Source organism: Bombina bombina, chromosome 2 (assembly GCF_027579735.1).
Source record: "Bombina bombina isolate aBomBom1 chromosome 2, aBomBom1.pri, whole genome shotgun sequence".
Classification (NCBI taxonomy): Eukaryota; Metazoa; Chordata; class Amphibia; order Anura; family Bombinatoridae; genus Bombina; species Bombina bombina.
In genome coordinates, this window is record NC_069500.1 from 1,388,180,091 (window position 1) to 1,388,198,202 (window position 18,112).

The 18,112-nt window shown below is 40.4% G+C and overlaps 1 protein-coding gene across 1 annotated transcript in view; it reads right to left on the reverse strand.

Annotated features, from left to right (window-relative positions):
• Positions 1-1,198: 1,198 nt before the first annotated feature.
• DNAAF9 (dynein axonemal assembly factor 9) overlaps positions 1,199-18,112 on the reverse strand; it is a 643,469-nt gene continuing 626,555 nt past the window's right edge. Inside the window, exons 35-37 of the mRNA XM_053704320.1 lie at positions 13,512-13,577; positions 13,332-13,425; positions 1,199-5,398 (exon numbers count right to left, since the gene is read on the reverse strand). Coding sequence (XP_053560295.1) covers positions 5,286-5,398; positions 13,332-13,425; positions 13,512-13,577 — 273 coding nt within the window. The 3' untranslated portion in view covers positions 1,199-5,285. The remainder of the gene's footprint in view (positions 5,399-13,331; positions 13,426-13,511; positions 13,578-18,112) is intronic.

The following is an 18,112-nucleotide window of genomic DNA, read 5'->3' on the forward strand; positions in this document are numbered from 1 at the left end:
CTGGCAGAAAGTCTGCCAGTACTAAAATAAAAGGAATATATTTTTTAAAAACTTATATGTTTTCTGCAGTGTTGGATCCCCCCTTAGCCCCTAACCTACCTGACCCCCCCAAACAGCTCTCTAACCCTCCCCCCTTTACATATATGCCGCCATCTTGGGTACTGGTACCCCGTTTGTTCAAATTGTGGGCTTATTTTTAATAAATACCCCATTTTTCTGTAGTGTAGCTGCCCACCATCAATACCCTACCCCCCCTCACCATCCCAGATCCCTTTGCAAATATTAATTATAGCTTATTTTTTCCCTTCAATCTCCCTCTTCCTCCCTATTTCCCAGAGACTGTAACATTGCATTTGATTGCTGCGCCCTCCCGCACAGGATCCGGATGTACCGGCAGCGATGGGCCATCCACCCGCCCTCCCTGCTATCGGCTCCCACTCACCAACAATCGGCACCACCGCTGTCCGATGCAGAGAGGGCCACAGAGTGGCCCTCTCGGCATTGGTAACTCTGCAAATCTATTTCTGCAATGCCCCACTCATGGGGCATACAGAAATAGTGCGATCTCGCTAAAAATAGCGAAATTGCAGCACAGAGAAGCCCTTAAGGGCATAACGACCAGCGTCGTACAGGCTACAACGCTGGTCATTAAGGGGTTAATACCCATGGTCTTGGAATGGGATGACCAACAAGCTCATATAAGTGTGATGGTCAGGTGTCTTTATAGTGTATGTAATATATAGATATAGTTTTTCTTTACATGCATTGTCTAAATCTATGTTACTATTAGCAGCTACTTTTCTCTGGTGCTCTACAAACTAGAATTTATTTTACAATTTTTACACATGTAATGATTAAGGCTGGGAGCAAAGTAAAATATGAGTTTGCTTTTATACCATGATCACTATGAGCCTTCTCAACCACATTGTTTTGGGCTTTTTTTAAGTAAATAAAAAAAAATTAAAGTGTTTTTTTTCTTTTGTAAATTAATAGTTAATAAAGAGTTGTGTAAATATTAAGTAGCATATGAAACACAAGAATTAAACATTTCAATTAATTTACCTAGCTTTATCTGTGTTTTGTAAATACACGTTTAACAATAGCATAAAAACTGAACTAGGTAAAAAGAATAATTCATTAAGTGATAATTCAGCAGGTTATACAACAAAACATAAAAAGGAAGATAAATCAAACAATGTAAACAGACATAAAATAGTTTATTGTTATTTAGCATTACACTGGAATTAAAAGTGTAAAAATCAGATCTGCACAACTGCAAGTAAAAACATTCAACGGAATAAAAAAATAAATGATAAGGGAATTTGATACATTGTTCTATACTAAGTAGTAATAAATACAATAGTTAGCAAAAGCTTCAATCATACAGTTCAATTTTACTGAAGTTACAGTAGTGTCTGTGGAAAAAAAACGAACATTATAAACAAAAACATTGCAAAATATATCATCAATGAAACCCAGCAAATAATAAAGTGAATTTTGGCACACTGTTCAGTGAGACATTTAAATATTAGCTTTTCACAATAGTGAAGAAAACAAAGTGATTTCTCACAAAATATTTGAGGTACTCATTTTAAAAACTAAAATTAAATGAACACTATTTTTCTAAGTCACAGTTTCTATTTTCCTACTAAAATTACAATGTCCCTTTTTTTGAGAATACCGTAAAGATATCCTACTTTTTGGAGCTGTGCAAAACAAAATACAAAATATTGAAAAAATCAAGAGGGAACAAATCAAATTTGTGAATTTTCCTGTCATTTCTGACTCACAATCTTTCCCTTAAAATGTGTAATTCAGCAGCTTTTTATTTATTTTAAGTAGTGTTTGAAACAGAATTGAGAAACAGTCGCTTGAACGTTCCCTTTCTGTAGTTTTGTCACATTGTTTTTCCCATCCCTATAACTTCAGCAACTCAAGTCACACTCATTCTGTGATAAAAAAAAACACAAGCTGCCAATGATAAGGTCACAAAGCAGGTAAACTCCTTGAGGACTCTATTAGCACTCCCGTGTGCTTAAGTCACTTTCAGCATTACCCTATGCTGTAAGAAGATAACACAGTGTAATGGCACTTTTTTTGTAGTCATACAAAAAATGTTCTTTACCCCATCGCTGATATTGACGGCTACCTTAAATAAGCCCTCTTTGGCAGCTAAATGGTTAAAGAGAGATTTTGATAGTAGTTAAAAATAGTCAATTTTATTTCTCTGTATTGAGTATACAACATGCTATATACAATTCTAGCAAGAATAAAATTAGGCTCTGTTGAAAATCTTGAGATAACCAGCTGATGGTCAGCTGTATTGTATATACCCTCTTCAGTCCCCAAAGAGTTTTTTTCATTTCCCTATAGACATAATGTGCTCATACCTTACCTAAGTTTATTAAGTACACATGAAATCCTTTCACCAACACTGTATCTCTCTGAAAACTCATGAGAAAACCATTACAAGCAACGGTCCCTCATACAGGCAATTCAGACTCATGAGAGATAACATATGCAAGGCACTGCTATCTCAAGTAATAGCACCATCACAGTTTTCTGCAACTTCTAGTAAAATCACAGCAACAAAATAGATGAGGTAAGCTAATTGTACTTTTAAACTAATTTGTTTAGAAATAGTTTTTTTAAAACTATTTTTTAATTACAACATACGATTATTGAATAATTCAAGGTGCACTTAATATTACTTTAGTAATAAGATTATCTTTGCCCTTAAAACATGAGCTAGAATGTGCAGCTCTTTACGTAATTACGCTGATTAGTGATTTATAAAATTATTTAGCTTTGCACACAAACCGTATGCAGATATCATCAGCCTTTTTCTGCAAAAAGCGGCACAAGTCTACTCTTTAAAGAGTTGCAGAATGCATGTGAAATATTTAACATTGTTATTACTTGATTTTTATCCATAGTGGCTTACTATTAATGGTTAAACAAAAGGCATGCTAATACAATGCACGCCTCATCTACTCTAAGTAAGACCCTACAATAAACCACTCTATATCTGTATGGCTTATATTTATAAAACTCCTCCCTATAGAGGCTAGCAGTGCATGTTACGTCCACAAATATTAGCAGGCCCACAGAATAAAAATATAACTAACCAAATAATTTGTTATAGGCAACTATTGGGTGCTTGTGTCTATTTCTACACCCACAAATACGAGTGCGTGTCTGTAAGTGTGTGTGTGTGTGTATATATATATATATATATATATATATATATATATATATATATATATACATACACACACACACATTATCATATACACACACACAAACATATATATATAAAAATTGCACTTTAACTATTTGCCCTTTTTTTAACTTAATCATTTCCGATTTCTCTAAAGGACGGCTGTAAAAAGTTTTATGCTTTATACTGGCTTAACTTAGACACCTGCTAATCCCTATGTGTAGGTATATTAAGAGGCACTATATAAACTGTATCCATGCATAGATAATCCACACATATCTAAAAGATTCTACACGAATGCCTTGGACAGGAGAGAGGCTCCATGTCAGAAGAACTTCATGTTCACATAAAGATCTTAAGCATTGATTATAAAGGCCTCATGCAAACATTGCTATACCTAATGTCGGTTATACACTATAGCTGGACAATGCTCTAAAACAGTGGTAAGAACCTCTGTTTCAACTATAATGGACCAAATGATACATCCATTGTAGTAATAAGAAATGATCATCTTGTACCATATTAATAGAGCCGTGTTACTCCCTGAATTTGTTTTTACAAGTTTGGCTTAGTAAATGTATTGCATGGAAATTTACTAGATATACGTTGTTTGCAGGCAATAAAAGTGTCCCAAATAGCCTGATTTTCACTTAGTCTATTGATTAAGATTAACCTTTTTTTCTAACAGCTCTCGATTCTTCTGGAGTAGCAGCACTTTTAATTAAATATGGTCCAAAGTCTATACAAGCTCGTTCTATCCAAACAAAGCTTATAGTAAGCCTGTATTACTTCTAAGGATTGAAATAACTTTTCAATAAAAAAAAAATAAAACAATATTGTGGTACAAACCCAAACCCATTAGACTACGTATTGATCCATCGAAAAAAAGCTACACACAAGCTAATGTACGAGAGTACATCTTACTGTATTATTTCAGCCTTATTAGCTCACCCTGCGCGGTGAGTTGTTGACGCATTGTGTAATCTTGTAACTTTGTACCCTTTATTGGTCATAAATAAAAGTTTAAAAAAAAATAAAAAAAAATTCTTTTACTCTTTAATATTTGTTGACCATTTTTTTGGCCACCCACAAAACATGTTTCTTAAATACAATCAGTTAAATCTTGTTGTATAAAATAATCATGTATGATATCTTGTGTAAAAATATTACCTACCAGTATTATTGCTGGCACAGTGGAATCTGAGAATAGCACAGACTCATCATATCAATGACTTATATGCTTTGATACCTGGGCATCTTTCCAAAACAGCTGTCCTGGGATAAACAGAATGCTACCTGTTAAGACTATGCAGAAATTATGAAAGGTTAAAAATAATTCTACACTTGTCTCCCTGTATATCTTGTGGGTCGTGCTTGAAGCAACTATACAATACCATAATGAAATGTTTACATTTAAGTACATATTTTCCCATGAAAAAGAATGTTTCACATATAAATAAAAAGATAAATCATCATTGTGTGTTCTATATGAGATACATAAAAGATTTAACATTTATGGTGATCTATTTTGTGTAAACAATCTTAAACTGTTTTTATGATGCAGAATGGACAAACTTTTGAATGAGGAAAGAAAATCAAAGAAACATAATAGGCACGGAGTAGACAGAGTGAAATGCAACATGTGAAAAAGAAATGGCGGTTTAACATGGCTTCTTTGTATCTTGTGGAATGAAAAGTATTTCTGCATGTCTACATAATACAAAGCACACTTTTTTCACTTTGGTGTGTTAGTCTTTTTTTTTTTTTTTAAATAACTTCAGTTATCTCCATATAACAAAAAAATTGCTTATAACTTCTCTTTGTAGTTTGATCCGTTCTCAATGCTACACTTGCAGTGTGGAGCAAGGAGTTAGTTTATAGGTTAGAAAAAAACAATCCGTTTCTAACCTTATGATGATATAAATTGGAATCATTAAAGCATTTAGACAAAAATAAAAAATACAGAATAAACACATGAGAAAAAGCATGTAAGGCTCTCAAGTAAGTGTTTAAAAAGACTTCTCCTGATAATGCTGTGTAATGGGTGCTGTGCAGGATAAACATTTCACAGCTTCTGTCCAAATATGTCATAGTATTCCTGCTGCTCCAGCTCCCGGTTGTATTTTTCTATTTCTCGGTTTGCCTCTTTCACATAATCATATATAAACTGATCCATTACTGAATGACACAAATTAAGGAATTGACATTGTATGACTTTTTTCACAGTGCAACATTTACAACAATCTATAATGTAGACTTAAAATGACGTTAAATAGAATATTTTTGTGTGGATAAAACATTGCAATATACTTTATTTATTCTGCTCTCCCTTTAACTTCCCTGTGAAAATTAGATTGCAGTTCTTTGTGTCTCTTACCAGAGAGAGTGGAATGATCAAGAATTTAACCTGCAATATTATACGCAGAGAAGGTTTATTTAGAGCAGGAGCTCAAATATATCTACCCCCAAAACAGCTACAGCAAATAAGATACAACAACCAACACTCAACTGGCTTTTTAATGGGTAAATCTCTGGACTGCAAAACACAGCAAGTTTTGCTAACATGACTGCTTTAAAATGATTGCATTGCTATAATATATATATATATATATATATATATATAGATATATGTCTCTCTCTCTTTTCTCTCTCTCTCTCTCTCTCTCTCTCTCTCTCTCTCTCTCTCTCTCTCTCTCTCTCTCTCTCTCTCTCTCTATATATATATATATATATATATATATATATATATATATATATATATATATATACACATACACAATTATGAAAAAGTTGGGACAGTATGGAAAGTACAAAAAAATAAAAAACCATCAATAAGAGTGATTTGAAAATTCAATTCACCCAGTACTATATTGAAAACACATTATTAACACTTTATTTGATGTTTTACTTTGTGAATTTAATGTATTTTTGAAAATATACACTCATTTAAAATCTGATGACTGCAACACGTTAATAAAAAATGGGACAGGGGCAATTTAGGACTAATAGTGATGTGACAAGTTGAAATAAGAAGGTGATGTGAAACAGGTGAGGCAGTTGTGTAATCATAGTATATAAGGAGCCTCTCAAAAAGGCCTAGTCCTTCAAGAGCAAGGATGGGTGGAATAATCCAACACTTTGAGAACAACATTCCCCAAAGATAAAATCGGTAGGATTTTGGGCATTTGACCTTCTACAGTGCACAATATAATTGTTACAGAAGCATTAGTTATTTTGTTGTGAAGAGCTTATTTCCCAGCAGCAATGCCTGAACCAGCCAAGCCAGCGCCTAAGAAGGGCTCCAAGAAAACCGTAACAAGTATCACTTCATAAAGAGTTAACTTTGATCAGCTTTTAGAAACTATTTTATAAATACAAGTTTGCTGGCCTCAGCTCTAATTAAGTTTAGTGATAAACAGTTTCATTGTCTAATCACCTCCGGAGTCAGACTGCTAATTGATAGATGGACTGCATTGTTTTCTTATGTGTAACTTGTTATCTGAAGTACTGTAATCCTATTGTGGCCTGTCAAAGGACATTGTATCTCTATCTAAATGTGTGATGGGGGATTTTATGCTTCTCCCCCTGGGAGTGCCCTGTGTGCATGTAACCTCAATAAAAAGCAGGCTGGGCATCCCAGTCCTGAGTTCTTGGTTGACCCTCAATCGCAGCGTTGACTCGTTTTTGTGGGCAGAAGGGTATCCTAGCTGTACTACAGCTAAGGGGGATTATTCTACATTTGCGAGACTCATATAGAATACTATGGAAAGCAGCTTCTCCCCTCTTCAGCAATAGGGATCCAGGCTACTAAGCGGTCCATCTCTCAGCGAGACTAAGGGTAACCGTAACATTTGGCGGCAGCGGTGGGATTTTCCTGGATTTCCTAGGAGAGGTACAGAACGGATGGAGAGCGCTTACGAAAAATTGAAGCGTACAACCCTAAAGGATTTACTTGAAAGCAGAGGGGGGTACGCCAGCAACCGGCCGAGGAGAGAGCTGATCGCAGAATTGACCGAACTGGACCAGAGCTTCACAATGGCGGAAACACCGACCACGATTAGTGACGAAAAAACCAGGATTGTTCGGGAGAGGCTCTCACTGTACGGGCCGAACCCCTCCATGGAATTGGTACAGCAGTTGATGGCGGAAGCGGACGAGGATATACGAAAGACTCGAGCCCACAAACTCAACCTAGCGAACGCACACCGCAATGCTGAAGCCCCGCAGGTAATCATCCCTGTCGAAAATGCTGGGAGGCCCAAGATACCCTATGCGGCATTTCGACCCTTCCTAGAGAGCGAGACAGGGATTGATGAATATTTGGCGGACTTCGAAAGGCAATGTGCCCTGCACCAGATTCCCAACAGAGAGTGGCCCACGATATTGTCTGGGAAACTATCCGCGCAAGCCCTGGAAGCCTTTCGTACTCTGGGTGCTGAGGAAGTGACACAGTATGAGCTAGTTAAGGAGACACTGTTGCGACGGTACGCGGTAACTCCGGACACGTATCGCCGACAGTTTCAGGGCACGAAAAAGAAGCCTAACGATACCCATATGGAATGGGCGCACCGAATGCGGAGAGCGGCAAATCACTGGATGAGCGGAAGTAAAGCGGTGACTGGTGAGGACATTTTACAATTGTTTCTCTTAGAACATTTTTATAATGGCATGGAACAGCAAGGGAAGGAATGGCTGCGAAACAGGCGGCCTTCTACCTTAGAAGAAGCAGCCAAATTGGCCGATGAACATTATGACTCCCGTCTTCACGAACCCACGAACTACCGAGCTCCAGCACAGGTCGAACCCAGAGAGGTTTACCATGCACCCCCTCGTGCAGAATTCCGAGCCCCGGTGCCCGCAGGGCCCGCCCGACACTCAGGACCACCCAATAATCGCTCTGAGCGTCCCAGACCGACTTGCCACCGATGCAAGCAACCAGGGCATTTCATGGCTAGCTGCCCCCTTAATACGCACCAGACACCCAGGAATTACAATTACCCCTCTGGGTCATATCGTCCGGCCCGGGCCCTCTGTGTTAACCAAGAGGCCCCTATGGAGGAATATTTGGGGCCGCTTCACGAGGCGGACCCTGTATATGCTGCCTTAGATAACCGCCAGCACCATCGGCAGAAGGTATGGCTCGAGGGGCGATCTACCGAGGGATTGAGAGACACAGGGGCTACTATCACGCTGGTACATAGTCATTTGGTGCCGGAGCACAAGCGATCCGGACAGACTGTGGCCGTTAGAGTGGCGGGGGGGGGGGGATGTGTACAAAATTCCAACAGCTAAAGTGCATCTTGATTGGGGAGCGGGAAAGGGGGCTGTGAACGTGGGCATAGTGGAAAATTTACCTGCCGAAGTACTACTGGGCAACGATTTGGGCCCCATGACTTCTGCCTATGCTCCAGTATGCAACAACGAGGCGGACCCAGTGACTACACGGGCCCAAGCCCGGACGGAGCGAGAGCTCTCACCAGTGCGGGAGACACAGGTAAGACCTACCCCGACCTTGCCTGACATGTTAGGCCCCATACCCTGGGACACCCCAGATGCTTTCAAGACAGAGTCTAAGACTGACCCGACCTTACAAAAGTACCGGGAACGAGCAGAGACCGGAGGGGGCGGGGCAGATAACGAAACATTCTTATGGGAAAAAGGGAAACTATACCGCTGGACAGAGAAAAGGGGACAGCGTAGGCGACAGCTGGTAGTGCCCCACAAATACCGTCAAGAAATCCTCAAGATAGGCCACGACATCCCCTTAGCAGGCCACCTAGCCGTAACCCGTACCCTACACCACATTACTCACACGTTCTTTTGGCCAGGGGTACACGCTGACGTTAGAACTTACTGTAACACCTGCGATGTGTGCCAACGAGTAGGAAGGCGAGGCGATCACCCTAAAGCCCATCTAGTAAATATGCCCATTGTAGAGGAACCCTTCAGCCGGGTTGCTATTGACCTAGTGGGACCACTGGCTACCCCTAGTCCCTCCGGTAAGCCCTACATTCTTACCGTAGTGGACTACGCTACCAGGTACCCAGAGGCTGTCGCCCTATCCAACATACAAGCGGATACGGTAGCGAATGCACTAGTACAGGTGTTCTCCCGGGTAGGATTTCCAAAAGAAATCCTATCCGACCGTGGCACCCAATTTACGGCTGAATCGACCCAACAACTCTGGCAGGTTTGCAAAATTAAGTCCCTCCTGAGCTCCCCATACCACCCCCAGAAGAACGGGCTGTGTGAGAGGTTCAATGGGACCCTCAAGCAAATGCTCAAGACGTTCACTCAGGAATACTGAGACTGGGAACGCTTCCTGCCGCACCTCCTATTTGCTTATCGGGAGGTGCCCCAGGAAACGACAGGGTTCTCTCCCTTCGAGTTGCTCTACGGAAGAAAGGTACGGGGACCCCTAAACCTGATCCGGGAGCACTGGGAGGGAGAGATGGAGACTGACGGTGTCCCCATTGTGCCATACGTGCTGGAACTCAGGGACCGAATGGAGCAATTAGCCAAATCCGTGCGGGCTAATCTCCAGTCGGCCCAGAGAAGACAGAAAGTATGGTACGATCGGGGGGCCCGAAAGAGAATCTTCACCATAGGACAAAAGGTGTTAGTACTTAAGCCGGTGAAGACAGACAAATTGCAGGCGTCCTGGCAGGGCCCCTACCAGATCGTAGAGAAAAGGGGAGACACCACTTATGTGATAGCTAGCTGCCACGACAACAATCTTAGAAAGACATTCCATGTAAACATGCTCAAGGAATATTTTGAGCGACCAGAGAACGTGACGGCCGTATGTTGTTCCCCTCAGGAAGACCCCGACAGTCTACCCATTCCAGACCTATTAGAAAAGAGTCTCCCCACAGGTATAGTGGCTCAGGTTCAGATAGGAGACCGACTTAGCCCCACTGAAAGGGAGCAGCTCAACCAACTCCTACAGTCCAAATACCTCACCTTCTCCCCGAAGCCAGGGTACACTACTTTAACCACCCACCAGGTAGATACTCCGGGACAAGCTCCCTTGCGCCAGGCTCCGTACCGAATCCCCGAAGCAGTTAGGACAGGAATGAAGAAGGAGATCGATGAGATGCTCCAACTCAGGGTAATTGAGCCCTCCGATAGTCCCTGGGCCTCCCCAGTTGTCTTGGTGCCCAATAAAGATGGGACCACCCGGTTCTGCGTAGACTATCGGAGGCTCAATGAAAAACCGTGACGGACGCTTACCCTATGCCCAGGGTAGACGAGCTACTCGATCGTATAGCCAGGGGAAATTACCTGACCACTATTGATCTCTGCATAGGTTAATGGCAGATTCCCCTGGCACCGGAGGCTATCCCCAAGTCGGCATTCGTCACCCCATTCGGCTTATATCAGTTTAGGGTAATGCCGTTTGGGATGAAGAATGCCCCAGCTACATTCCAGCGCTTGGTGGATAGGCTCCTGGATGGCTTCCAGAGTTTTGCTTGCGCCTACCTGGACGACATAGCGATCCACAGTGAGTCCTGGGAGGACCACTTAGCTCACGTAGGAATGGTTCTGGATCAGATCCGGGCTGCTGGCCTGACTCTGAAGCCAGAAAAATGCCACTTTGGGATGGCCGAGGTACAGTACCTGGGTCACCGGGTGGGGTGTGGAAAGCAGCGACCAGAGCCGGCCAAGATAGAAGCTGTTGCCAATTGGCCCACCCCCATCACTAAGACTCAGGTCCTAGCCTTCCTGGGCACGGCAGGGTACTATAGACGGTTTGTACCAGACTACAGCACACTTGCCAAACCCCTGACTGACTTGACCAAGAAGAACTTACCTCGACAGGTCCTGTGGTCTCCCAACTGTGAAACGGCTTTCCAGGCTCTCAAAAATGCTCTAATTAACGCTCCTGTCTTGGCGGCCCCAGCCCTTAACAAACGTTTTATCGTCCATACAGATGCTTCCATGTTCGGGCTGGGAGCCGTCCTCAGCCAAGTAGGCGAAGATGGAGGGGAGCATCCAGTTGCCTACATCAGCCGGAAGCTCCTGCCCCACGAAGTCAGCTATGCAGCGGTCGAAAAGGAGTGTTTGGCTTTGGTGTGGGCATTAAAGAAATTGACTCCCTATTTATATGGGCAGGAGTTCACTCTGGTCACCGACCATAACCCGTTGGTGTGGCTGAACCAGGTCTCTGGAGATAACAGCAGGCTATTACGTTGGAGTTTATCGTTGCAACCCTTCAATTTCACCATTACTTACAGACCTGGGAAACAGAATGGCAACGCCGACGGGTTGTCCAGACAAACCGACCTCAGCCCCGCATAACCAGCGGTCTGGACAGCCTTAGTCTGCCCCGAAAAGGGGTCAGACCGTGTCTGCCAGAGTGTTCCACAGAAAGGGAGCACTGTTACAGAAGCATTAGTTATTTTGTTGTGAAGAGCTTATTTCCCAGCAGCAATGCCTGAACCAGCCAAGCCAGCGCCTAAGAAGGGCTCCAAGAAAACCGTAACAAGTATCATTTCATAAAGAGTTAACTTTGATCAGCTTTTAGAAACTATTTTATAAATACAAGTTTGCTGGCCTCAGCTCTAATTAAGTTTAGTGATAAACAGTTTCATTGTCTAATCACCTCCGGAGTCAGACTGCTAATTGATAGATGGACTGCATTGTTTTCTTATGTGTAACTTGTTATCTGAAGTACTGTAATCCTATTGTGGCCTGTCAAAGGACATTGTATCTCTATCTAAATGTGTGATGGGGGATTTTATGCTTCTCCCCCTGGGAGTGCCCTGTGTGCATGTAACCTCAATAAAAAGCAGGCTGGGCATCCCAGTCCTGAGTTCTTGGTTGACCCTCAATCGCAGCGTTGACTCGTTTTTTGTGGGCAGAAGGGTATCCTAGCTGTACTACAGCTAAGGGGGATTATTCTACATTTGCGAGACTCATATAGAATACTATGGAAAGCAGCTTCTCCCCTCTTCAGCAATAGGGATCCAGGCTACTAAGCGGTCCATCTCTCAGCGAGACTAAGGGTAACCGTAACAATAATTAAAAGGTTCAAGGTCAAATCTAAATGAGTAAAGGGCAAGGCCGAAAACCACTTCTGAATACATGTGATCTCCGATCCCTCAGACAACACGGTCTTAAAAACTGTCATGAGTCTGTAATGGATATCCTGACATGGGCTCTGGAATACTTTGGTAAACCTTTGTCAGTCAACACCATTTACCGCTGCATCCACAGATGCAATTTAAGGCTTTACTATGCAAAGCAGAAGCCATACATCAACACTGTCCAGAAGCGCTGCTGACTTCACTGGGCTCAGTTTTATCTGAGATGACAAGTAGCACAGTGGAATCGTGTTTTGTGGTCCGACAAGTCAACATTTCAAATAGAATTTGGGGGGGGGGGGGGGGGGGGGGGAGAAACAGCCGTCGTGTTCTCCGGAGCAAAGAGGAAAAGGACCATCTAAAAGGTTATCAGCGTCAAGTCCAAAAGCCAGTGTCTATCATGGTATGGGGGGTGTCAGTGCCCATGGCATGGGTAACTTGCACATCTGTGAGGGCACCATTATTGCAGAAAGATATGTATACATTTTGGAGCAACATAAGCTGCCATCAAGCAGGACAATGCAAAACACTCGTCCGCCCTGATTACAAGCACATGGTTGAGTAATCAGAGTGCGGGTGCTAGCATGGCCTGCCTGCAGTCCTGACCTGTCCCCGATTGAGAATGTGTGGCGCATTATGAAGCGCAAAATAAGGCAACAAACGCCTGTACAGTTGTGCTGCTGAAAACATGCATAATGGATGAATGGGTGGAAATTCCTTTTTCTAAACTTAAACAACTGGTGTCTTTCTGGTTTGTTTTTTTCATTTTTCATACAGTCCCAACTTTTTTTGGAATTGGGGTTGTAGCCTTCCAACGATATTCTACACAATGTTGTGCTACAGTATTTCTAAATATGCTAAATATTTTTTACCCTTAAAATTGTTCTCTTCCTTACATCTATTACATCCTAACTTTATTTTTTCCCCACCTCCTCTTTAAAAAATAATTACATAAATACGGTCACTAAAATTGTTCCTTATAAATTTTGTTATACCAATTTGTAAATAACTATTTCATAGGATACAGGGATGGTAATCAGTTTTTTCTCCAAGAAAATTCACAAACTGAGTTCCGTTGTAGAAATACCCTTGAGGAAGTGGATCCAAGTGATGTTTAGCCTAAAAAAATAATAAATAAAAACGAAATATATAACTTAATATAAAGCAGAATAAAATAACAGGAAAATTGATTTCCTAAAACTTACATGGATACTACGGATTTCTTGCAGAGTTAATGTTCCTCTTGTCCTTAAAAGTTTTCGTTGAGGTTTCTGTGCAACAATTTACAATGAATTAAGAAGCTGTCATAGAATGCATGGTGTCAAAATATTGTGTCAAAAACATGACAGATTTAAAAACTATCACTAAAATACACTTACACTTTTTCCTTAAAAATAAATAATACCCAATTTTTTTCTTTCATGATTCAGATTGAACACAATTTAAAAAAAAAATCATTTTACTTCTATTAGCAAATTTTCTTCATTTTCTCTTTATCCTTTGTTGAAAAGCAAGAACGTAAGCTCAGGAGTGTGCATGTGTCTGCAGCACTATATGGAAGCAGTTTTGCAACAATGTTATACATTAGCAAGAGCACTAGATGGCAGCACTATTTCCTGTCATGTAGTACTAATGTTATACATTAGCAAGAGCACTAGATGGCAGCACTATTTCCTGTCGTAGTACAAATGTTATACATTAGCAAGAGCACTAGATGGTAGCACTATTTCCTGTTGTAGTACTAATGTTATACATTAGCAAGAGCACTAGATAGCAGCACTATTCCCTGTCATGTAGTACTAATGTTATACATTAGCAAGAGCACTAGATGGCAGCCCTATTTCCTGTCATATAGTACTAATGTTATACATTATCAAGAGCACTAGATGACAGCACTATTCCCTGTCATGTAGTACTAATGTTATACATTAGCAAGAGCACTAGATGGCAGCACTATTTCCTGTCATGTAGTACTAATGTTATACATTAGCAAGAGCACTAGATGGCAGCACTATTTCCTGTCGTAGTACTAATGTTATACATTAGCAAGAGCACTAGATGGTAGCACTATTTCCTGTTGTAGTACTAATGTTATACATTAGCAAGAGCACTAGATGACAGCACTATTCCCTGTCATGTAGTACTAATGTTATACATTAGCAAGAGCACTAGATGGCAGCACTATTTCCTGTCATGTAGTACTAATGTTATACATTAGCAAGAGCACTAGATGGCAGCACTATTTCCTGTCATGTAGTAATAATGTTATACATAAGCAAGAGCACTAGATGGCAGCACTATTTCCTGTCATATAGTACTAATGTTATACATTAGCAAGAGCACTAGATGGCAGCACTATTTCCTGTCATATAGTACTAATGTTATACATTAGCAAGAGCACTAGATGACAGCACTATTCCCTGTCATGTAGTACTAATGTTATACATTAGCAAGAGCACTAGATGGCAGCACTATTTCCTGTCATGTAGTACTAATGTTATACATTAGCAAGAGCACTAGATGGCAGCACTATTTCCTGTCGTAGTACTAATGTTATACATTAGCAAGAGCACTAGATGGCAGCACTATTTCCTGTCGTAGTACTAATGTTATACATTAGCAAGAGCACTAGATGGCAGCACTATTTCCTGTTGTAGTACTAATGTTATACAGTAGCAAGAGCACTAGATGGCAGCACTATTTCCTGTCATGTAGTACTAATGTTATACATAAGCAAGAGCACTAGATGGCAGCACTATTTCCTGTCATATAGTACTAATGTTATACATTAGCTAGAGCACTAGATGGCAGCACTATTTCCTGTCGTAGTACTAATGTTATACATTAGCAAGAGCACTAGATGGCAGCACTATTTCCTGTCGTAGTACTAATGTTATACATTAGCAAGAGCACTAGATGGCAGCACTATTTCCTGTTGTAGTACTAATGTTATACAGTAGCAAGAGCACTAGATGGCAGCACTATTTCCTGTCATATAGTACTAATGTTATACATTAGCAAGAGCACTAGATGACAGCACTATTCCCTGTCATGTAGTACTAATGTTATACATTAGCAAGAGCACTAGATGGCAGCACTATTTCCTGTCATGTAGTACTAATGTTATACATTAGCAAGAGCACTAGATGGCAGCACTATTTCCTGTCGTAGTACTAATGTTATACATTAGCAAGAGCACTAGATGGCAGCACTATTTCCTGTCGTAGTACTAATGTTATACATTAGCAAGAGCACTAGATGGCAGCACTATTTCCTGTTGTAGTACTAATGTTATACAGTAGCAAGAGCACTAGATGGCAGCACTATTTCCTGTCATGTAGTACTAATGTTATACATAAGCAAGAGCACTAGATGGCAGCACTATTTCCTGTCATATAGTACTAATGTTATACATTAGCTAGAGCACTAGATGGCAGCACTATTTCCTGTCGTAGTACTAATGTTATACATTAGCAAGAGCACTAGATGGCAGCACTATTTCCTGTCGTAGTACTAATGTTATACATTAGCAAGAGCACTAGATGGCAGCACTATTTCCTGTTGTAGTACTAATGTTATACAGTAGCAAGAGCACTAGATGGCAGCACTATTTCCTGTAATATAGTACTAATGTTATACATTAGCAAGAGCACTAGATGGCAGCACTATTTCCTGTCATGTAGTACTAATGTTATACATAAGCAAGAGCACTAGATGGCAGCACTATTTCCTGTCATGTAGTACTAATGTTATACATAAGCAAGAGCACTAGATGGCAGCACTATTTCCTGTCATATAGTACTAATGTTATACATTAGCTAGAGCACTAGATGGCAGCACTATTTCCTGTTATGTAGTACTAATGTTATACATTAGCAAGACCATTAGATGGCAGCACTATTTCCTGTCATATAGTACTGTTATACATTAGCAAGACCATTAGATGGCAGCACTATTTCCTGTCATGTAGTACTAATGTTATAAAAAACCTGACTCCTGAACAGTTGTATACTCTAGCCATAACTGCGGGAAAAACAAAAGACAAAAACAGTAGATGCTCTGAAAAGAAATACGCTAAAATAAACAGGAGCTAGGAATAAACCTCAGGTCCTGCACACACAGAAAGATTGACTCAATCATCTGATCTCCTTGAAACAGGAGACAAAAGAAACTCTTAAGGCAGCACAGACCGAAACTGGACCTGAACTCTTGATTACGATTGTCAGAACCCTGGGGTACCAAACAAATCAAGCCTACTGAAAAACAAATAAATCTGTCCTATGTCATCCTCTGTGAATGTGGAAAGGAGTCGTAGTGGAGGAAATAGAATAAAATTGCATGGCACAAGTACAAAATAATGTGTCAAAATGTATTGAGTCACGTTAAAACCAGCAACGCGTTTCTCGACTGTATCGGTCTTTTCATCAGGCTGTATCTGACATAAAAGTACTTGCTATATTTAAAACAACCTTCCACCAATAGCGAGGCCGTATGGACACACACCCCTCTCAGGGTTCCAATAATCACACCCACCATAATGACGAGAGGAAAACACCCTCTTATATGTTAGTTCAGATGGATGTGTATCCATATGGCCAAAGCAAAACAAAAGGTCCATATAATTAAAATCATTAGAAGTTACGTTAAAATTAAACAATAAAATTTAAAAACTAAAAAAGGAGCACAAATACGTGATCACGAATAGTAGCTCATGGTCTAAACTTACAGTGATATTCACATAGTTAAGTGCATATATAAAACAGACAAAAATCTACAAAAAAATTTGATATAGACAAATAGCTATCCCTAAAGTAGATAGACCAGCAGTTAACATAGTCAGCAAAGAATATATATATCAACAATCCGTTTTAAGCTCTAACAAATACATAATTGTGTATATTCATAAGATGATATTTGATGAATAAATCACATAATCACATAACACTGGAAGGCCCTATTACATGTACCACACTAGCAAATAGCAGTCTCAAAAATAAAATAATATATATATATATATATATATATATATATATATATATATATATAGGGGTAAGATGACCCGTTGTTAATAAGAGAAAGATGTAGTTATATCAGGGCCCCAGATCCTAGCCATAAATGAGACGATGTCCACAACTGTATTTTAGGTGAATGGCTAAGGGACATAAGGGGGACCTTTAAACTATCCAAAAGGGTGAGGAGTCTAATGCACAGTGGAATATAAAGTAATGATATGTCCTAAAATTGGAAGACATATAGCACAATCATCAGGGGGCCAAACCAATATGTAACATGGAATTTGCAATGTACATCATATGGATGAGTGAAAAGCATTCGAAGAGAATAAACAAAAAATGGGAGTCAGGCAACAGGGAACCCACCGGACACACTGGTGGTAGACCTAAGTTATTGGAAGGCTGCCAGATCCACACACAAGTTTAGACCAGCAGGATGTAAGCTCTTTAAAACGTAGATCCAGTAGGTCTCCCTTTGCCCCAGTCTAAAAAAAATCGGTTGTAAAAATGAGATTTGGGAATGTGTTAGATAGGAACTACAGAAAAACATTTGGTGTTACCATTATGTTTGCCATTACAGTGTCTTGATACACTGTGAAATTTATAATTATTTTTCATATTGCGTAGATGTTCGGACCATCTAATGCTAAGCCATCTACAAGTACGGCCTACATACTGTATCCCACAGACGCAGGATAAAAGATATATTACATAATTTGAAACGCAAGATATGTGGCCAATTATAGATTATGTCAGTTTGGTGACATTGGACTGGAATATTTGTTGTTTAATCA